Genomic DNA, 23931 nt, shown 5'->3' with positions numbered 1-23931 from the left:
TAGTGGGTCCATGTTGATGTTATTTATTTTACCTGTAATTACTTATTTGTGTTAGTCATAGGAAGGGAAAAGTAGAGGAGAACTTCAGGCACATGTTGAAGAAAAAGTTCTAATTGCATTTGTATCATATTGTGTTAAAGTGCATGATGGATTCCAGGAGAGACTAATCATTCACATATTCACCTATCCAAACAGAGTCAAAACTAGGGTCCTGTCATTCTCAAGAGCTTATGCTTGGGGCAAGCAACCTGACTGGTCCCCTTTGGTTATGCCTCCAGATGTAACAGCATATGCAACCAAATTCGTGGAAGTAAATTCTTAAACATTTCCACTTATTTTGGAAATTAGGATAATAATATGTGTTTTAAATTTTTTCATTCTGTTTCTTCCAAAATTATCTTTTCCATTCTTTTTAGCTATTTCAGGAATCTAAATCAGTGCCTGTACCAGAAGAATCATTTGCATGGCAGTCAAAAGAGGGTGGAAGTCCTTTGAAGTCTCCTTCAAGTGACAGGTCCGCAGCTTCTTCGGCCATCAGTTCCTCCTTGGATAAGCATCTCACGCAGGGATCCTCTGCTACCTTTGCTTCAACTGGACCTAATTTCTCCTCCCGGTTACCTCGAGCTCAAAACCCCACCATTACCTTGCTACAAAAAGCTAGAGGTTGGTGCCATATATTTTTCATTGTAACCATTCAGTCTTGTATTCTGCTTCCTACCAAACCTACCTACAGTATTGAAGGTGACTGAAAGCAAAATCTGCATATTATTCCCAAATATATAGTCTCATTTTCTTCACTATATATTTTTAGAGAAACTACAATTAAGTAGTAAAGATGTCCATGACCTGCTTGTAAATTGGCCACAAATCAACACTAATGGGATTGTGCACCTTGTATAAAGGAGAGGGGGTACAAAAAAGTGGAGAAAGAAGGACAAGGCAAAATGTTGGAAGAATTTTTTCCTGCCATTTAGGCAACCTTATTGTTTATCTTACAAATTTCATTTCACACATCACTGACCCTTGATTTAAACTTGTCACTACTACATCAATGTGTCCTCCTTCGTGGCCGTGCAGTCTAAGGCGCTGTGCTTTGAACTCTGACTGCGGGATGGCATGGGTCGAGTCTGCCTGGGTTGGGTTTTCGGCCTGTGTATAGGACCGGTGGCAACCCACCATCGTGAGGAAATTGGGGAGCTACAAGTGAGTAACGTAACCCAGTCTCGGATATCTCCTATAATGGCTGAAGGTTCGACGTGCTGACCCCACGTCACCCCATTATCGGTTGAAAATCTCCACACCTCTAGGTAGGATTGTTGGAGAAGACTGGCAGTTGGGAGATAGGCCAAGGCCCTTTGAGGGCTGTCGTGCTGTGGGGTATTTATTATTAGTACTACATCGACAGAACCAACTTGCACCATGATAAGAATCCTTCCATTGTACAGTCACATGCCCTTTGTTACAATGTGGTGGTGGATTACTGTACGATCAAGCTCAGAATCTCTGCAAAGTCAAGCACAGATTTCCATATATTAAAATAATTTGGCTTATTTCTGTTCATATTTTATATATATGCACGGATTATAATGTATTACTGCTGGGAGCAGTTGTCTAATTCTGATTTGGAGACCAGTTGTTTATGGGCAAATACTAATGCATTAATTATAATGTTACAACAATGTAGATTAACAATTCAGTGCTGAAATCAAGAGAGTATGTTTGTAGAAATTGGCCAGTATTTAATAAGAACCAGTTATGTAAATAGACCTCAGGGTAAGATATGCATCTGATGAAGAAATATTCTCAGACTATCCATCAGGTGAGTTGGGAAGAAGATTCTTAGATTTCAGGAGATCAACTGACAGTTCATCCCTTGCCCATGTTCAATCTTCAAAACCAGTCTGTTGAAGGTTGACCCTTTTAATACTATAGTTTTCCTCTTTTTCATTTATATGATTTTCTTATGAATAATTCCGTGGTACAGTCAATAATTACATGAAATAAAGGCTAATCAGTTCTGTTGGATTTGTGTATATTCAGTTGTATAGCATGGTAACGAGTTGTGTGTTATGAAACTGGAACTATAGAAATAAAAAAAATAATAGCTGTAATGCTGTCTAAATTGCACAGAAATTTTCCAGAAGGCATGGTTAGTTTGGTGTACAAGTTGCTACCTATAAAACAGATTTTCATCCAACAGAAGTGAATTGTCACCGTGAGTTATTAAATTCGGAGTACATGCACAAAAGGCTTTTTTAACTGTTATCATTGCCTCTAGTCAGCAGCACTTAATAGCCCATGAAATTATTGACTATTATAATATGTAAGTACTTTAATGAATAGAATACTGAAAATTATGGATTGGTGAAGAGTGAAATCTAGAATCCTTATTTTCTATGTCAGTGCTCTCGGCAAGTGGCGTTGAACCTTTGCATGATTTGACTATATCTTCCATTCTGTCTATCGTGTACATATCACTGTATCATTGAAGAATCCATCAGTTTTATAGCCTGAAGCAGCCGTGAAGGGTTGGGTTTCTGCAAGTAGTCTGGCAGATGACTCATCCAATTTCAGCATCTTCTTCAATTTTATCTCCCAAAACATAGTTTAGGTTCATCCTCAAACATGAACTCTATTTTCATTATTTTATGCTACTTTTCTACCTCTTGAGTTAATCGCGATGATGAGGATGAATTGATAAAATGATGATGGGACAAACACAACACATGCCTCAAGAGGGTTCGAACATGAGACCTCTGGCTTCGTAGTACGTTCAGCTGATCACTCTGCCACGGAGACTAGCATGAACATGAGCCTCAAACATTTTTGAATGGTGTTGCGTCTGCCTCCAAATAAAGTAAATATTATAACTAGAAGTGGAGCTTGGTGAAACAGAGATAAATAATTCAGTGAAATAGTGCTAAAAAGTGGAAGTAGTGATTATACCACATTTTGACTCGATAGCCCACTTACACACTGACAAAGGAAAGCTTGGCATCTAGACTCAAACTATAATCAATCCATGGTTCTGCAGTTTCATTTCATTATGTTTTCATGTTAATCGATACCTAAACTTTAAAAAATGCCCAAAAGCACATGCTAAATTTATGTAAGGAAAAAACGTGGGAACTACAAACCTTAAATACCTAACTGAGCCTTGTCACTCAAATTAGATTACTTTTATGCTTATTTCTTCCATTATGAAAGTCTTTTCTCCATTCCCTTTCTCTCTTTTTCTCTCTTTCTTTCTTTCTTCCTTTAGTTTCTTATTTTATCTTATAATATCCAAAGTTTCTTATTATTTTACTCCATTATTTTTTTCCTATACAGAAGGTCAACTTCCTCGAGGTGCCCTTTATCTTGATCATAAAATGAATTCAAAGGAAGATGACAAACCTCTCATAGGGCCTAATGAAGTTGGTGAGTAGTATAGTAGTTTGTCTAAGGAGAGTTACAATGCAACTAATTATTATCTAACCTCAGATTATAAATAATGGAATGCAGTACTTTGAACATATTTATGAGTTATAAAGAAGCTTGAAAAAAGCATGTCGTAAAATAATGTTTATTTTTGAAGTATGCTAGACAAAATTAATGCATGTTAAAATCTTACTAAATAAGCCTGGAAATCACATGATGTTTGGGATGTGCAATATGCTGGAGATTCTGTTTTCAAGTGGTATTGTGATGCACTAAGCTGCTGGTAGTCTTGCATAATGTCAACTAATGCAGTTTAATGTGACTTGAAGCTGCTTGGTGCATATTGCAGACCAAATAAACACATTGTGGAATTCCAGGTGTTTATTCAATAAATTGAACAACTTATTAAATAAACTAATGATAACTTATACTGAGTTTGGTGAGTAGATTAGCAAGCGTTCTCACTTTTCAAAGCGCCTTAAATATTTGTCAGATAATACGAGCAAGTGCCAAGATAGTATTCTAACAAATTTACCTTGTTTTGGCTTATTACTTGCAGGATTTGGGAATGTCCCTCATAAAATTCTTGAACATCATTTCCCACTATTTCTTTTCTGAATAACTTAATGTTAGAAAATATTAATTAACTATTTAGATTATCATCTTCACTATCTTGTACGATTTGCTATCATTCACATCTCTTCTGTTCTAAAGATTTAGAGACCTATTGATATCATCACATTTCACTGAAAGTAACGCTTCTCTGATCATAGACAGCAGTGCAACTTGTTTGCTACACACACACACATGCACAATTATTGTGCTAATGGATAATTGAATTAAACTTAATGGGTAATTGTTAGGTGAAGGAATGCTTACTTGAGCCTTTGAGACAGTGTGGGAGGAGGATGTTTGTATTGTTTAACAAGATGACAATGTGACAGATAGAGGAAATGAGATAGCTGAGGGTAATGATCTATGGAAATTTACCTAACTGGGGTTCACACGTCCTCCCTCAATTCAAGCGCTGATGGAATTGTTCGTTGTAAGAAAGTTTGTAAATCATGATGGAACTATGAGATGCAGTTGTGTGACATGGTCAAATAAGCATAAAAGTACCAATCAACATTATAAGTTACGATTGTATTATCGGACAGAGCATCAAATGCAAATCCTAACAATTGTTATATACATGCTGTGATATGCTTATTCTTCTCTCAATGCTTCAGTTCCACAGAGCATCCTCAGAAAGTAAAAAAGAATAATTGGAAATACTTAAAGAAATGACAGAAATCAATGCATGGGAGTTTTTAACCCCCTCCAAAATATCTTTGAAATATTACTTATTCAAAGTGTAAACTAATTTGAATTTGTCCTATAAATTAGTTTCATCACATATTATATTTCTTGCAAATCACCAAGATTCTGTGGGATTCTGAAATGTTGGCACTGCGATCAGTAAAATACATCTAGTCCCTATTCCAATTTCCAGGGTCCTTAACAATTGGGAAATTTCGAATGCTTATTTTTTCTTCCCTATAAAACACGAAAAATTCTTTAAAGTGGGAATTTTGTTTCCAGAAATGCAAAATCAATATTTTCAAGCAGAAATAGTGTGTGCATATGTATTATTAGGAACTGTCAGGTTGGTGCAGGTATAGCAACAATAAGGTACCCCCCTTATCCCTTAAATCTTTTTCTGAGCACACACCTGTCAAAATTGATGTCATCCTCTGACATTCACAGTGTACGTGCCTTAAACAAACACACACATGATGGTATGACTTGTGTTTTATCCTCTTTTGCAGTTTTTTTATTCTCTGAACCAAGTGTATGACTTTTTTAACAATTTCATTTTATGAGAGAGACTGGTTTTCATGGAATTAAAATGTTGAGAGAAAATTAAAGAAACCACAGCAAGTATGTAATCATTTTCAACATTGTAATAAATAATTAATTAAAAACTCAAATAATTATATTTAGCTTATATTCACAACGGAAGAGGATGAGGTAGATAATTAATTAATTATATGAATAGAAACAACATGCTCACATTTCCTCAGTAAAAGGAAGAAAGGACATTTGTGGTGAAACGTGGGAGCTTCCACATTTGTTAATCTATGGATGTGAAATATATATTTACACATTTAAAAAAAAAAAATTGAAATATTTATACACAAAACTGATACGATATTACTACAGCGTCATCCAAATCGGGAGTCTCAAAAGAAGTTGCCTTCTGGCATTCCTTTCTGTTATGAAGTCATCCATTCATTTTTCATCCATCCAGACATCCATCCATGAATATAAGTGCATACATATATTTTATTACCTGAATCCTGACATTGTCATCATCACGATTGGATATCATCATTACAGTGTACACAGTGAAGCATGAGTACGAGAGTGAAGATGAGGAGAAACCTAGGAAGATTGTGGAGCTAGGGCCAAGAAAATACGAAGGGATTGGACCTACTACGAGAGATGGTATTCCTGTAGGACTTAGAACAGTAAGTACTGCCTAAATATTAAATTGTATTTTTTTAGGAATAGATTTGGAAGTGGAAATGTGCATGCGATTTAAAAAAGCTATAAGGTAAGAGGCATAACTTTGCTGTCTTCCCACCAAAAGAGCAGAGTGTCAGTGAAAGCTAACGATGTTGCCATCGCCATTGCTGAACTTTACACCTGTTGATAGGGTCATTAGCCTCTGCATGTTATAACTTTTTCCCTTGCTTGCTTCTAGGGTAAAGCAGACAACGTGAGTGTATCAGCAAAGTGTCCATGTGATTTAACAATGATTGGCAGGAAGCCTAGTACTTGTTATTCAAATTGCAATTGTTTTCAAATTCAGTTCATTAATTTAGGTGCTGTAGAATTTGGAAAATATCTCTTGTGCTGGGAAATCTATTTTGTTCAATATATGAAATATCAACATAATATTCAACAAGAAATTGCAAATGGTGATATTTCCCTAACTTTTGTATTGTTAGATCCAATGAAGATATAATGAACAGTAAGCTAGTATCTTTTAACTCCAATGGATCTGAAGATACAAACTGATGGTTGTGACACTGGCAAGTTTGTAGAAGCATCACATTTTTTGTAGAACATTCATTTTTGTTAAACCTTCGTGCCAAAAATGCAAGCTTGTTAAAATTGCTTCAAGCTTTTGAAGCAGCACCCCAGGGGTGCGCGAACCAAAGGTTCAGAACTGCTGTGTTATGTGATTTGAAGCCACACATCCCCACCCAACATGTCTTTTGATTTGGTTTTAATTTTTTGTCAATTAGTGTCATTTTCTGCCACTTTTGGCTAATTGCGACAATGAGGATGGGTAGAGGCAAAAATTTTTGGTAAATAAAAAAGCAAAATTTTGATACAAAAACAGTCATTTTCGGGTTGAAAAGCAGTAAATAAAATAAAATTTCGGTGTTATAGTGGTGAAAAAATCACATCAAAAGCATTTTCGTTTTATAATAGTGAATGTACTGTAATTCAAAATTTGATTTAAAAACTGCACTTAGTTATTACATAAAATAAACTTATCCCTTCTAATAGCACATTGATGTAGTTAACAGAGTATGAAGTTTATTCTTGTATAAAGAGGCCCATTTTTGCTTTTCAATTATTTACAGCAGAATTAATCAATTTTGCGCAAATTGCATAACTCTCAGAATAATTCAAACTTCAGAGAGTGTCGCATCAGTAAATATACTCTAAATTTTGTGTTCAAGATCCTATTTTGCATTTTGCAGTTCATATTGCATCATTTTGTGACAAAACAGGCTAGGAAAATGCACCTCACACCTTTCAGAAGCATGAAAAATTAATATTACAATGTATTTCGCATTTCGTGTTTTTGTCAAAAACTAAATACGCATGCCTCTAAGGATGAGTGATGATTGATGAAAGTGATGAATGAACAGTCTCAAAGAGCACCCTGTCCAGTCCGGAATTCGAGCCTGTAAACCCCTGGCGTCATAGCATGCTGTCAAACATGCCTTTTGCAACATTGGGTATTCTATCATCTGATAGAAATAAAGTTCAGCCCCCTCCCCAGAAAGCAGAATGAATGCAGATAGAACTTATTCTATTTCTTTGTGTTTTCTACGATGGGGCTTTCCATATCTAGAGGTTAGGCTTTTAGTAGTATTAATTTCCCCATGTCTTTCAGAATTGACGACGATACAAGAATTCATTTAATGATATGTATGTGTGTATTACAGTAGCGTACGCAGGATTTCATCAAGGGGGTGTTATTTCTAAAACTTTTTCCAAATTCACATTACCATTGTTTTATTATACTTTAATTAAATAATAATAATCACAATTAATTAATAATACTTATAATTAATTAATTAGCTGAATTATTACTAATAATACTACAAATACCACTACTACTATTATTAAGTAGTAGAGATCTACATAAATATAGTATTTATGAAAACAATAGAACGAAATTACTTTCTAGTCATTCGATTTTTATCAAATCCTGGGAGCATTGTTTTGTTTCTGTGTTACGAAATAATTGTCTGGTCGGTAGAGCGTCTGACAAGTGACAATCACGTGGGACATTCGGATTCGATTCCCGAAATTGGTTGAAATGTTTCCGGCTTTTTCCCTGCTTAAATGTCCTCGATAATTCACATCTGGATTATCTCGCTGTTCTTACCAACAAAACATTTTACAATAGTTAAGCTTATTGTCGTTTTAATAATTGTCTAGTCAACAAGGTGAGACATTTTAAAGAGATACATTCAAACAAGCTGTGGTAAACAATATAATGGGAAGATGAATTGGTGACTGTATTCTTGTCCGCCTAGCCTTTGTCTGTACATTAGCCTCTTACAATGTACCAATAACTTTATTTAGTTAATTCTCATTGTTCACACACAAAAAAAATACATGTTCGTTGAACACTGGCGTACGTAGAGGGATGGCCGATGGTGTTCCAGCCCCTACCGTAATTTTGATAAAATCAGAATTTTCAAATAAAAATCCGTTAAGAACTTTAAGAAAATCAAAATGTGTAAATGCGAAACCTCTTTTAAAGTGAATCCCTATTACCATTTTTGTCTTTGAATACAATTTTAATAGACTGAAAAGCTCCAGAAATACAAAATATTTTATTATGCATCCTGCCCTCCAAATCGAAGCCATTTGCTATCCACATTTACTATTCCAGCCCTCCCGAAAATATAATCCTGCGTACGCCAGTGTGTTGAACATTGTTGCAGCTGAGATAGAAAACAACTTTTTTCTCTTTTAAATCATAGTTACCCTAACCTAACCTCATAAACTCGTGGTTATTTTCAAGACACTCTGAAATACGTGTGTGTTTGGAATGCTGTGCTTTTCTCCATGCTGCATGGAAATAATAATTCAAATTATTATTATATTATTATTATTAGTAGTAGTAGTAGTAGTACTAGAAGTAGTAATAGTAATATTATTGTCCCAGATCTTTGACTGTGAAAAATTGGCCATTTAATTTTTTTCAGCATTTTTCATAATATTTCGCAAGCTCAAGGGGGGGGGGTAAACCCCGTAACCCTCCCCCTTGCATACGCCACTGGTCTATTATTATTACAAGAGTAAAATGAAAACCTTAAAAGTCCAATAACACTTGTAGGGTTGACTGTATGCAGCTCAAATTTACATGAGGTATCAACTGTTATTCACAAAATGACCTCAAGGCTGCAACATTAATTAGGTGAGCTTCAAAACACCATTTATTTTTATTATTTTAAAGCTGACAACTCCTATACCCACTTGCACCAGTGAAGAAGAGTGTTTCTTGGCCTCTGTCAGCCTAAAACTTACAGAAATTTCTAGGCAAATGAAAATTCAATATCTCTGTGCATGACTACCACACCAGCAAGTTTACTAATAGAGGAGATTATCCTATAAACAATATTTGACTTTTGTGTTTAATATCAGAATCCACACACACACTTAACTTCTAAATATTGGCTGTTCTCTTTTGGGATCAGCACAATGTGACTCTGAAATCCTCATAATTTCTCTAAACCAGCTCTATTTCATTTTATTTTTTTTGTTTATATATGTATGGAGGTATGATGTACTTGAATTTGAATGTAATAAGAGTATATATGTAGAAGGTTGTCAAAAGGGTTTTATTTTTATTAATTAAATTGATTTGAATTTTAAAGCGAGGCTTTTCAAATATTATGATACATACAAAAACATCACCGAATTAGAACTGTTTATCATAGAGGGTATTTGATTGTTTGATTTATACTGGGCGGAATGGCAAGGATTTTTACATGAAGTCAAATTTTGACATCTCACTACCATACAAATGCTATTAGATTTGGTCATACTGATGTGTCAATTGAATATATTCAGGTAAAATTTAAATTTTGTTTATTCTTCATGTATGAAAGTATTTCACTTCCCACAAGAGCCTTGCTTTCCAACTTCAAGTCTCTACAATAAGTAGATTTATTTTTGTGCATCATTTCACATTTGAGAAGTCTACTAAAGCACTGGTCTACTAAAGGGCATCCTGAAGTTAATTTAGTTTCAAAATTTTTGTACAGTCAATTGAATAAATTTATACAGAATAACATATCTAGGTATGTGTTTCCAGCTTTGATTTTATAGATAGGCATAGATACTAAATGAATATATATATCTACACATATATGACTTCTGTAAACAATGAGGTTAATTCAGAATTTTCTTTTACTGCTTACTAGAAAGAATCTCAGGTAAGTAGGAATGCAACTTTCAAATTTATACCTTAATTTAAAGATAGTAAGTAGAATATCAACATGGCTGTATTTTATTGATGTAATTTCTACTTAATGTAAAGGATTATCATTTATAAATGATCTGCCACAAAAATGTAAAAAATACTTTATATAAATTGTAATGAGAAAATGAAGATAAGTTTAAACACTTACCTCGTATCAAAATCATCTAGCATTTAAGTATTCAAATATGTACAAATGAGAATACAATTTTATTTGTTTATGTTACAGGGAATAAAAGAGGAGAATCAAGCCAAGTGGTACAAAAAAATGTATGACTCACTACACAAGTCAGGAAAGGATGGTAAGTCTTCTAAATTCAATTTATTTTAATCTATTTGGTGTAATTCACTGCTATACTTAATGACTGTAAAGGTTTAATATAATTATGTCAATCATAAAGGTCGCAAAACTAGATAACTGCCAAACTCAAAGTTTTACTGTAAGTTAATAGTAAAAAGTGATTTTTCTTTGTATTCTGCATCTGCAATCAGATAAAGAATGGTAGGAAAAAATCTGGAGAGTGATGCAAAATTTTATAGGGAATAAGTGCAAATGCTTTATTTCAACATAACTGAAAGTGGCAGACGAGGTCAAGGATGTATATTGATAAATATATTAGCCAATATGCTAAGTATATTATCATAAGGTCTTCTTCTTTTCCACTTAAAAATTTATTTAAAAATCATACACATCACACTGAATTTTTTGTACCTGGGCCAATTTACTGTAACATTACATGTTGGAGGATGTGTTTTTTTAAAGTATATAATAACACACATGCACTTAGCTTTTTTATTTATGAACGCTTGTGTAGAAACCAGTATTTATAGTTTCAGAGCTTCTAACGACTTTCCATGATATTCAGAAACTCATATTTTTTTACTACTAAGCCCTATTTTTTTTTTAAGTTATTACCTTGTACTGTCTTAGAGATACATACATTATAGTCATTAGCTTGAACTAGCTGAGATATCCCATGTTAAAAATATTAAATGACAATGAAAAGTACTGGTGGTAAAAGCATAGGAGTGCATATTTTTATGAAGTGCTAAACAAATGTTCCAGTATTTTTGACATGGAGTATCCTAGGCATTGCCTACAATCTAGATGTATGACATCATAATGTGAATATCAATGTACTGAAGAAACAGGCATTGATAAAGAAAGACATGAGCTTTCAAAATGTCAGTTGCTCCAGAGTTGTAAGCACTCTTTTTATATAAAAGATTGTGTATTGTGTGTGTTGTTGTCTTGAAGCAGTGCAAATGGAAACAATGCTATGCTTTGATCAATGCAGAACACATTAGAAAACTATTATCAGAGGTTACTTACAAGTCATAAAACATTACATGTAATATATTATTTCCTTTTCAGATGAGTATGTCACAGTTCGATACAAGACAAGGAGAAGTGGTGATTTCTTTTACAAAATTTTTAGCTTGCTGTTTGTTGCTTAATTTTTGTGTTTGTTATTAAAGGGATATGCTTCCAAGTTGCTAGGATTTGTTTAATGCTTTTGTAGAAAGCAGAAAGAAGCCCATGATTTCATGGTTAACAGTTTATGTGGGAGTGAAGAGTTGGGAAGAATTGAAAATGCTTTGCTTTCACGCTCTGCCCTATTGTGTTTTTGTTATTTAGGTATTAAAAGTGCTTCTTTAGCAACTTTTCACAAGGTTTAGTAGAACTATTGAGAGCTTCCCAGTTAGGACTGCACAGATACTCTTGCCAAGATTCTTCAGTATTGCACATTTACCAAAAAATGAAATTAGAATTGAATTTATAAAATACTCAACCCACGACTTGTATTAGAAATTGTATTGTAACCAGGGACATATTTTCTTTTTGAACTTTGATAATTTTAAAACTCTGTGAAGAAATTTGTATAATTTCAAGGTACTAAATTCTGAACTTTCAACTTCCTGTTGAATGATATTTCTTCAGCATATATATTTGATGATGAACATTTTTTGTTCATGCAAATCACACTCGAAATATAGTTGTCTGAGAAGTGATCATGGGAGAAAGGTTTCTAAATTCTAAATTACATATATATTATAATACTTTCAGATTGAAAAATACACAGGTATATTTAAAAAAAAAAACAATAGGCTATGCTTCGAGAGATATTTGTGATAACAGTTTGTATCCATTGAACTACTTTCAGGAAAACTTTCATATTAAAAAAACAATGAAAAATAATAAATTTAATTAATTAATGCTACATTGAATCTAGTTTTAACATTATTGATCATGCTACAAATATAGCATTTTATTTTCTTTGAGTGAGAAAATCATTTAAGGATATTAAAAGGGTGTGATCTGGAGTTCATAATGAAGAAATTAATTTTAAAATTGAGATTCAGCGTACTTCAGTAATGTGGCATAGTATCATCATATCATGAATGAAATTTTCAAGTTAGAAATATAAGAGTTTTGTACAAGACTTTTGTTGTATACACTAATGGCACATAAAATAACAATATTTAATCATTTAATTAGCATTCTTTCAATAATATGTTAGTTTTACTTATATGTAATAATAATTATGTAATTTCTGCACTATACTTAACATTTGACATGTTTTGCTGTTTGATAAAGTAATAATACTTTCGGTTTGCTAAATCTGATTTTTTTTATTTTGTTAGGTTGATTATTTAAAATTTCCTTTACTCTGCAAGTGTTGGTTAAACATTCTATCTCCTAATTTCTTTCCTACATATCTTACTTTTTCTGCTCACTAATTGATCTTTCTTGTAAGAAAATATTTTGTAAAGTTTTCTACTGTTTTTAACGCTTATTTTTGTTGTGTTGTAGGTCAGTATCCTTATTCATCAGCTGGTGGTTACGTGTCTGAACCAGAACACATGGGGTATGACTCCGACATTGGTTACTCTGCCAAATATGCAACTTTGGACCGACGGCGTATCAAGAATAAGGACTATGATTTCACCACTAGTACACTGCCAAGGTCTAAGTAAGTATGTCTTAAACCTTGTTATAATTTTTATTCTGTATTTTTACTTGTACCCGACATGCATTAAATTGTATTGTGGGTGAGCATGCTGCCAGCTTCTATGACAGATTTGTTAGCATATTTTGCTATAATACCAGGGATTTTGGGTTTCAAATACTGGCTAAGGCATTATTGTGTACTTGTCGAATCAATTGTTCCATCAGTTTGTAGTTCAGCTTTGTCCTCGCAATTAACCTAGATGGGGGGAAAAAAAGGAAGGAAAAATAATAATACCGGGTGTTTCATAAATAATTTAGGGGTTACAAAAATTTATTGCAAGTAAAGTATTATTGAACTTACGTTAATGAAACCAGTCTGGAACGAAAGGGGAACTCTAAACGTTTTTTTTTTGTACACCTACAAATGTTCAATGTGTGCACCACGGCGGCAATGTGATAGTCACTCGAATCAAAATGGCCTGTCAATAGTGTCTATTGCTTCGATGATATGCTTCCTTAGGGGTGCGATTTCATGCAGCATCGGTGAGACGAATACCCTCTCTTTGATGAAACCCCACAAAAAAAAAAGGTCACACGGTGTAGGGTCCGGTGATCTTGGCAACCAAAACATTGCACAAAACACTGTGTGTGATGTGGGTGTTCCGAGTGTCGCCTAGCGGCAGGGATATGAGCTCTCGGCTTAACAAAACATACACGCGCAAACTATTTGCATTCCTCGATCGTTCTGGACTGGTTTCATTAACATCAGTTCAGTAGTTTACTTGCAATAAATTTTTGTATTCCCTGAATTATTTTATGAAACATCCGGTATAAAAATAGAGTAACCTTCCTGTTTTGATTGTGAATGTTTGACACCTTTCTTTTAAAAATCCTAATGTATTTCTGATAGAGAAAGCCTTCAGAGAGCAATAACTAACTAATACATTTGGTAGTCAAACTATATGCCTGACACACAACATATTTAAGGGGGGGTCCTGCTCCCCCTCACCCTCTCGAAAGACTTATCAAGTACTAAAATTAAATAATCAAAATATAATTGTTTTGCATTTGTTATATAATCGATGGTTATGAATTTCTTCTGAATTTATTGGAAGGCAAGGATTTTGGCTCATATGGCTTTGCAGGACAGTTGCAAAGATTTATGCAGACTATTACTTGTGATAATAAGCATGAAATATTAATCAGCAACTTTACTTTTCGTCAATCTTAATAGGCAATTAAAAGTGATCACCATACAATTATTTTTGCCTATTACAATTGGATCTAACTCCTTCATTGCTATTCAATAAATATTCAATTATTTGTCTATTTGACATTAATTATCTTGCCAGGGCAGTTGTTTTTATATAAATTTTGGCAATCTTAACTACATGCAAGGTACATAATGAATACATGATGTTCTGCATGCAAGGTTCATACATGCTGTTATATATCTATTCTTTTACCACCTTTTTACCTAATCATGTAATAATAACAATACAATATTAATTAATTTACATATTTAATAAATATTAATTTAATTTAATATAATTATTCTAATTATATTATTATTATTATTATTATTATTATTGAGACACTTTGTTGGATGCCCCGAAATGTATTTCTATATACGTGCCTGACTGCACACTCTCAAATTAAAAAAATAGCACAGATTTTTTTTTAAAGCTGTTTACATTAAGGGTCATGCTTATGTCTGATTTTAATTCTGATGTTAAATTTTTAGTGTAAAGTAAATGCATTATAATTGTTTATTAGTTTATTTTTCAGCTATTCATACGTATTAATAGAATTAACTACATTATATGGTGATTTTTATATTGTATTAATTCTAGTCTTATTTTGTTATTTATCATTCAAATTCCAGAAGGTTCTAAGCATTAAAATTTAAACACTATTATTTCTGTTGTAATGTATTCATTATGATATTTATAACCTTTTACTTCAAAATTTGGTTCTTCTACATAATTACTTATTTACTGTCCATACTTTTTACAACATTTGTTTTAGATTTAAATACAGGACTCTTGTTATTGTAAATTATATTAATGTAATTAAAATGGTTTTGTAGGTACGTACCTGCCTCTGCCAAATATGACGTGTACAAAAACCAACCAGGGAAAATAGAAGACTATGAACCGGGTCATTCATCCATAGCGGAAAAAGAAGCTAAAATGGTTAGTGCATGATATAATTGATATTTTACTATTTCTAGTTCATTTAGAAATGAATAAGTTCTGATGCTAATTCTGGTGTTGATTCTCCCTGATACTACAGTGGTTGACACCTTGTAATGAAAGGATTCTGGGTTCATTACCTTCTGGGGATGAATAATACTTCCAATCTCACTTTAGAATGTAGATTCAGTTCCAGTTAGCATATGTGCACGAAAGGTGAACATAAAACAAATCATTACTTCTGATGCAGCATTTAAGCATTTTAATGTATTCAAATGCACTCATATTAATACCATATGCCAGAATGCAATTTGAAGAAACTATTGTTTTTACCTAAATAAGTCGAAAATTCAAAACATTGGAAATATACACTCCAGATAAACTTTAAAATTTAACGGTCTAATTATTTCTTGTCATTTAAGTTCATTTTGCTCTCACTAAAAGTTCAACTTCGTTAGTTGGCTTTTCCCTTTTAAGTGTACCTTCACTATGAGAATTCAAATTTATGAAGATACATCACCAGCAATAAATGATACAAGGAACCTCGATTTTAGTTTTTCATGGGACCAAGCTGAAAATGAGGGAAAAATATAAAATCGAGATAAATTTCTTAACGTTTTCCTATGTTGGGACCATCCAAGGTTGAATGTATAATGCGGGAAAATGTAAAATTGAGGAACGTAAAATCTGGGTTCTACTGTAATGAGTTTGACAATTACTTGAAAAATATAATACTTTAGTATTATATATTTAATACCTAATGTGTTTATATCCCAAGAGCTTGAGAATTTCACGGGTAAAGTAAGAGAATTACTTGGGTGCCAATCTGTATTTTATACTTTAATTCCACCCACTTGTTAACTGGTATTTGTTAAAGGAATGTAACTTGTATATTTTGTTATGTCACTTTTTTGCTATTTTCCACTAATTGTGATGACGAAAATGACTGATAAATTTGATGCAGAGATGCTCAAAATAACATTGATGCCAACACGAGGACTCGAACCGGCATTGTTTGGTGGCATTTAACATGGTCAGCCAAGGTGGCAAAATAATGTAATTATGACATAATGATATAACTAATCATGCAACAAAAACTGCAAGTGGTAGTAATAAGTAATCATTCATATACCAGTTGGAGAACTCTTATTCATATATACACTCCTCACAAAAAGTTTGGAATATTGTTATATTAGGCATTAGGTGATAGGCGCAGCCTTGGAATTCAACAACACACTGTATCTGAATCTGCTGGATGTTCTTGTTTTCACCGACATATGCCTCCGTGCCTGTAACCTATTGCCTAATATAACAATATTCCAATTTTTTTGTGACGAATGTACAATTGAACCTTATTTTACATCATTACATCACACATTAAAGAGCAAACAACCCCTTCATGTTTTTTTGTAACCTCTTTTTGTTTCATTTAGCTATTTTATCAGCATGTGCCGTAGATGAATGATGCAGACATGCACAAACTTTCATACTGCTCATACAAACGTGTTTCTTGCTAACCCATTCAACATAATTGATGCACCATGTTGTAATGATTTGTTGTGAGATTGCACATTCACAATACCGTTTTGTTTGTAAATTGAATTTTTGCCATTTGTGTGTGTATTCTATATAGTACTATTTGCACAATTGATGTTCAAGCTGTTTTTGTGCTTTTTTTTATTACAAATTGACCTTACGCTTTAAAAACTGAACATTTTTTTTGGTTATTCTGATTTAAAACACAAGATATATGTAACTAATTTGCAGGAATGCAGCTAATGTATTCTCTGTAGCTTTTATTTAATGTTGCAGCACTGATAAAATACCCTGCAAAACACTATTTGTTTCATTTGGAATTTTACATGTACGTATATCATTGCACCATATATGTGTGTGTGAACTCAAGCTGTTCAGTTATTTGCTCATTTTGTGTGTTATTCAGTGGAATTCTTCAGGAATGTGTCATAATACTCACAACTGTCTCTTTGTTCTAGTGGTGGGACGAGGTGCTGGATATATTTGATGGGGTATGGTTATCCTAAGTTCTCAAAGTAGTCTATAGTTTCACTCACTAAGCACCATTTTTGTTTTCATTTTCTCCATCTTCCTTTACAGCACTAACAATTTCACATGCATTGAATGATAACTAACAAATAATACACTATCTTGAAAAATTGATAAAATACATGAAATTTTAAAATTTGATTTGATTTGCATGAATAACTTGCGAAGTTTGATGTGCATGAGCCTATATTTTACTTTTTCGTACCCTTGATATTAATTTCAACAGAGTTTTGTTCACTATATTCTTCTCTAAAAACTATTTGTTTTATTTAGCTTTGTAAGTTTCATTCTCTTGAAAAAAAAATTAAAATGTTGAGATTTAAAGAAAAATATAAATAACCATATTAATATAAATTTATGAATAAAAGAGTTTTGTCTTTAATATATTTTTCATACAGATTTGATTTGTCTGACATAACATAATAGTGTATGGTAGTGACTATTTTTTTTCCTTTTCATATTTATATTTGACCATGTTTTTTCCAGTTTTAGTTAATTTCATTATATCAATTTTCAAAATAAGTTGACTAGTAAGTTGTGTGATCATCAAACTCAAGAAATTCAATAAAATATTTGTTATTTGTATTGTCTTATTCAGCTACACACTATTCTAGCATATTTAGATTTTATAATCTCAAATCTCATTGTGGTGAAGTAAATTAATTGAATTTCACATCAATAATAACTGGCTTATATGTTTGTTCTGTTATGTGATTCCATGTTGTGTTCACTAACTATTATGCAAAGCTTGTTTATAGTATTAACATAGCTGGAATTATACGGGGCGATGTATGATTTGTTTTAGGTTCTTAATCTTCATAACATTAGTCTCATTAGTGAAGACAAGTTACTAATATGTTCATTACTGACATTTATTTCTTTATTCCTCTTTGTAAGTGGTTGGATACCCACTCCAATCGTCCTTATCGTCTCTCACTGGATTGGATCCCAGAGAGAGTAAGGTCTTTGGTTATTACAGCATCTCTCACTATCTCTCTATTTCTCTGCTAAGCTGTAGTTCTTGCCTTTTTCCACACAAAAAAATGTCTACATATTCTCTGTCCATAATGGTGTCTAGCATGAAAGCATGTTGTCTTCTATTTTCCGTCTTCTGTTTTAGTTCTTTATCATGTAGGTATTGAACATTCAAACACTAAACCGAGGTTACATCAACAAAGATACAAAAAAAAAATCTCCAACTTGAACAAGGAATTTATAAACTGTTCTTTAAAGAATGAATGGCCTCCCAACAGATTTCAATAGTGACAAACATAGTAGAAATAATAATAATAGCAAATGTAGCAATGTACTATTGTGTGTTAGGAATTTATTCGAGTGATAATACCCGAAGGAGTTCATGTTCTTCTTAAAAGGTTTGCATAACTATTTGGTACGGTCAATAAATAACCGGAATGAATGTTGTACGGACATACCTTTTAACCCTTAGTTCGCCGCCGTAACACATATGTTACAAAAAAAGTATGTCCCTTGTAGCCGCTGTAACACATATGTTACAAACAGCTTTAGGTACAATTATCGAGGGTTTGCCACACTTATATTTGTATATTGAGGTTGAAACACTGACAGTTCGTTCGGGAACATGTTTTGCAATTGTGTTTCGAAAATTCCAAATCCCCCCACCCCCTCCTTTCTCGGAATATGTCAGTGTTTGTGCTCACCTAAACACGTGTTCGCTCTTCAGTTGACAGACACAATAAATGCTTGGTATTTTCGATTCTGTTTTCCTCCAAGCTTCCAACGCTGTGATTTAGTACTGATAAGGCACACATTCTTCTTTGTGTTTAGACCTGGTGATCGAGCTGAAGTAGTGGCAGGGGTGGGGGGTAGGGCAAGGAGAGAGGGGATTGGATGAGGTTTGGCAGTGTCAGCTTTCTGTCGCCTCTATGTTAGAAATGCAATGAAGCTTGACAATAGCCAGAGGCCAAAAGCATGAGTCTAAAGCATGCGTCTATCCAGAAGTATAGACAAAAGAAAGGATTGCAAAGGCTCCCTCCCTCCTCTGTTAGGACTAACAATGGCCTCACCATAAACACTTCGTATCATGTAACAGCTCATCGATTTCCCTAACGCACAAACCTTTCCTTCCGGACATATTTCCACAAAGAGCCGAGTCAAAAGGGAGAAATAGATTCACAGTAGCTACACAAGATGCAAGTGCGAATGAAAAAAGCAAAAGTTCGGGTTTTCTCCCCAAAGTAGCTGGAGAAGAGGGGGCAAACTCCAAATTTTTATGATTTTTTATTGAAATTGGAGGGATGCAGCCCCGCCCGTAAGCCCCCCCATGGTTGGGGCTTCCAAATTTTACATGGTTGCATGCACTGATGTTCTGCCTGCAAAACAAAAGTTATCCGAAGTAGATTGGTCCCATAGTGTCAGTTATAACAATTTTATGAATAATGTGCAAATTGGCTAAAATTCGCTAGAGTTTTACGTTTTGCCTTATTAGTCAAATTGTATTGCACCCACGAACATGAATCAAGTTTCATTCTGTTGCGGAAGGTCCATTCTTTAAAAAAAAAAGCAAAAGTTCCGGTTTTCTCCCCAAAATAGCTGGAGAAGAGGGGGCAAACTCCATATTTTTATGATTTTTTCATTGAAATTGGGGGGATGCAGCCCCCGCCCGTAAGCCTCCCGCGGTTGGGGCTTCCAAATTTTACATGGTTGCATGCACTGATGTTCTGCCTGCAAAACAAAAGTTATCCGAAGTAGATTGGTCCCATGGTGTCAGTTATAACAATTTTATGAATAATATGCAAATTGGCTAAAATTCGCTAGAGTTTTACGTTTTGCCTTATTATTCAAATTGTATTGCACCCACGAACATGAATCAAGTTTCATTCTGTTGCGGAAGGTCCATTCTTTGAAAAAAAAAAAGCAAAAGTTCCGGTTTTCTCCCCAAAGTAGCTGGAGAAGAGGGGGCAAACTCCACATTTTTATTTTTTTTTCATTGAAATTGGGGGATGCAGCCCCCGCCCGTAACCCCCCCGTGGTTGGGGCATCCAAATTTTACATGGTTGCATGCACCGATGTATTGCCTGCAAAACAAAAGTTTTCCGAAGTAGATTGGTCCCATAGTGCCAGAGTTATTACGATTTTTCTCCATTATGTATACAAATTCAAATTTCCCGCTCAAAGCCTCGGCGACACTGGGCTTACTTTCGTCAGACCGTGCGGCGTACTAAGGGTTAATACTGGTTGGCATACTCCCCTGCTTTGTTGAGGCAGGCATCCCACCGCTTCACCAGATGTTTGATGCCCCTGTCCCAGAATTCCTGTGGCTGCTGTGAGCACCAATGGAAGACCGCCTCTTGAAGTTGTGCGTCCAAGGCAAAGGGGATTCCATGTAGGGTGCCTTTCAGTGGGCTAAACACATGAAAGGCACACGGGGATAAGTCAGGGCTGTAGGGGGATGATCTAAGCATTCCTAACCCATTTGTGTGATCATGTTGTCCATAGTGTGTCCAGCAACATAAGGACGTGCATTGTCTAGTAGGATGACACCTCGTGACAACAAGTCGCGCTGCTTGCACCTGATTGCAGGTCTTGCCTCGTTTCGCAAAATGTCAGAGTACAGAGCAGCGTTCATTTTCTCACCCTGCCGGAAGAAGCAACTGAGAAGTGGACCACGATGATCAAAGAAAAACACAAACATCTCCTTGCGAACAAAGTCTACTTGTCTGCTTTTCTTGGTTCGTGGGATTGAGGGGTGTTTCCACTCCTTGCTATCGCGTTTACTCTTTCGCTTATACCGGCTGAGCAAGATCTCGTCCATTGTCATTGTATCACGGATCGCTGAGTCTACTTTGTGGCACCTGACACCCTGAACACCATGACTCCATGACTCACCTCACTGAATGACTGACTGACTGACGCCTTGGAGGCAAATTGCACATACACAACCTCCCTTCCCTGCAAGTGCTGCCACCTAGCGACACGGTCTGGAACTCGTCTTGCAGACATGTTGCGTACCCCAGCCTGGCCTACATATTCCATAAGTTTCATCGCTCTGTCACTTTATTTCACTCTTTCACTGCATTAATTCGGTTATTTATTGACTGTACCACATACTTTTTATAGATGCAAAATCATATAATACTATTATTTCAAGTGGTTTTTATTTTTCATGTCATGTTTCATTAATGGCTAGTCACTCTAGTTGTTTAGTGTAGAGTGACTAGCCATATAAGGTTGTGTGTAGGGTTTGTGTTTATTTTGGTGTAGGCGTGAGAAAGTTCTGGGAAACCAGGATGAAACATCACAGAAAAATAAAAACCATTTAAAATAACAATATTATTATTATTTTTCATCTACCAGAAGGAGGTAGATAGAAACCTTGTCTATTTCCCATTATTACCTCACAACAGACGAAAAAACTTTTGCAGATTTTATAAACATTTAAGGGTATTACAAAAGTAAATTGTCAACCTACAAAATATTTTCTCCCGCCCCAACATTCCCCTGCTAATTTTTGTGTGACAGGTGTTACGGTGTATTTCTTCTGTTTTTCATTTATATTTCAAGAGAAAAAGTACTATTACAAGTATATTACTACAATTTTCATTAGTCCATCAATGTATACACACACACAAACACTGAACATTTAGATTGGTACAGACAAGATCTAATTAAAGTCATTGTGTGACACTAAATATTGTTTTACTTCATGTGCATATATGTCTTAAGATATGAACAAGAAGTTTGTGAAGCATTATAATTTGTGATTTGTTTATAATGTTTTGTTTATGTTTGTGAATAATAATTAAGTATAAAAACAAAATTATAATTCTTCTCTCTATCACTAGCACTGGAAAGTTTAAAGTGCATAAGGAGCATATTGGTCATTGTAGGAAAGACATATAGCAATAAAATCATCTCATAAGAACCAAATTCGCCAACATTCAACTGACTTTTCATTTTTTACACACACACACAAACACACACACACACACACATATTATTTAATACCACATTACATCATACATACTGATTAGATGCAAGTTCTCATGAATTACTTGATAATAATAACATCTACATGATCCAAAGTGTTACAGTAAGCACATTTCCTTAATTCTTATTATGATATAATTGGTGAAAATATTCATTATCTTATGAAAAATTTGGAATGGTCATTCTATCACCAGCATTCGGAGCATTCACTCAAAGTGACAAGTAGCTTTGTAATGTAACACTGTAAGAAATGGCCTGTGATATTTAATCTTACAACCATGGTGAGATCGATGCAGGAAAATTGGAAAGTGGGGATTATTCTCTGGGAAAATTGTAACTTATTTTAAGTCACTTACCAAAGAGCTGAATATTTTCAACTGCCAGACTTTTGCAAGAGGTTTTGGGTGGATACAGATAGCAGTCCAGTGGTGGGTGTGTGTGCTTCATTTTACGGAAATGCTTGAAAGAACAGCTAGACACAAACATCCTTCTGAAATTTGGGAGACTCTGGCACAACTTTGTTAAAGGATCACACCAGGTGCCACCTGCCTTCTTACAATACTAGAACTCTTAACAACATACTGATTGCTAGAGGCACATATTTTTGGTAAATAAAAAAGCAAAATTTCGGTACAAAAACGGGAGTCAATTTCAGGTTCAAAAGCGGTAAATAAAATAAAATATCGGTGTTATAGCAGTGAAAAATTGGATGAAAAGTGGTATATAAAAAGACATTTTGGTTTTAAAATTGTGAATATAATCCTAAATTTGATTTAAAAGCTACACTTATTCCACTGAAATAACATTTCATTTCTAATAGCACATTTTTGTAGTTATCAGAGTATTAAGTTTATTTCTGTGTAAAGGAGTCCATTTTTGCTTCTCCAATATTAACAGCAGAATTAATCAATTTTCCGGGAATTGCATAACTCTCAGGATAATTCAGAACTCAGAAGGTGTCGCGTCGGTGAATAAACCCTAAATTTCGTGTTTAAGAGTTAATTTCGCTTTTTGCAGTTCATTTCGCATTATTTCGTGACAAAACATGGTCACAAAATGCATCTCTCACCTTTCAAAAACATGAAAAATTAACACTACAATGTGTTTTTTGACATTTCGTTTTTTCGTCAAAAACGAAATATGCATGCCCCTACTGATTGCACACTAAATAGTGAAACAAACCTTTCGAAGAATTTGAATTTCCTTTTTTTAATGATGTTCACCATGGGTGATGACATACTTAAGGCCTTTTTGGACATCTGCTTAGACATTGTTCTAGAGCATTTGTGTGAATCTTTGTGTGGTGTGCTTTCACAGTAGTTTAATAGGCTTACATGGTCACAACCTATTGTTAATATGTAGACAACAACAAAAGCAAACCACACAAAGATTCACATAAATGAATTCTAAGCACAGAAAGGATTTGGAATATCAAAGCTGTGAAATTTTGAAAATGACTTTGATGGTCCAACTGCACCTTAATGCCAAGAGAGAATATGATCAACTTTCGCATAGAAAAATCACATGGATGACCTTGGGTCAGAAACATA

General features: G+C 34.1%; 1 protein-coding gene across 12 annotated transcripts in view; it reads left to right on the top strand.

The window, feature by feature from the left end:
* Positions 1-23931, top strand: part of LOC145994848 (uncharacterized) — a 448153-nt gene that overhangs the window by 380394 nt on the left and 43828 nt on the right. For 9 of the 12 annotated variants that reach the window (XM_083131227.1, XM_083131229.1, XM_083131233.1 and 6 more), the window contains 9 exons: positions 417-663; positions 3331-3420; positions 5800-5930; positions 10431-10503; positions 11577-11615; positions 13017-13176; positions 15244-15349; positions 17344-17376; positions 18311-18370. In XM_083131227.1, coding sequence (XP_082987353.1) covers positions 417-663; positions 3331-3420; positions 5800-5930; positions 10431-10503; positions 11577-11615; positions 13017-13176; positions 15244-15349; positions 17344-17376; positions 18311-18370 — 939 coding nt within the window. The remainder of the gene's footprint in view (positions 1-416; positions 664-3330; positions 3421-5799; positions 5931-10430; positions 10504-11576; positions 11616-13016; positions 13177-15243; positions 15350-17343; positions 17377-18310; positions 18371-23931) is intronic. The other 3 variants (XM_083131228.1, XM_083131230.1, XM_083131235.1) reach the window with 3 other exon arrangements.

Source organism: Lepisma saccharinum, chromosome 11, assembly GCF_977018435.1.
Source record: "Lepisma saccharinum chromosome 11, izLepSacc3.1, whole genome shotgun sequence".
Classification (NCBI taxonomy): domain Eukaryota; kingdom Metazoa; phylum Arthropoda; class Insecta; order Zygentoma; family Lepismatidae; genus Lepisma; species Lepisma saccharinum.
The sequence above is the reverse complement of the archived record's forward strand: the minus strand, read 5'-3'. Positions and strand labels throughout refer to the sequence as shown.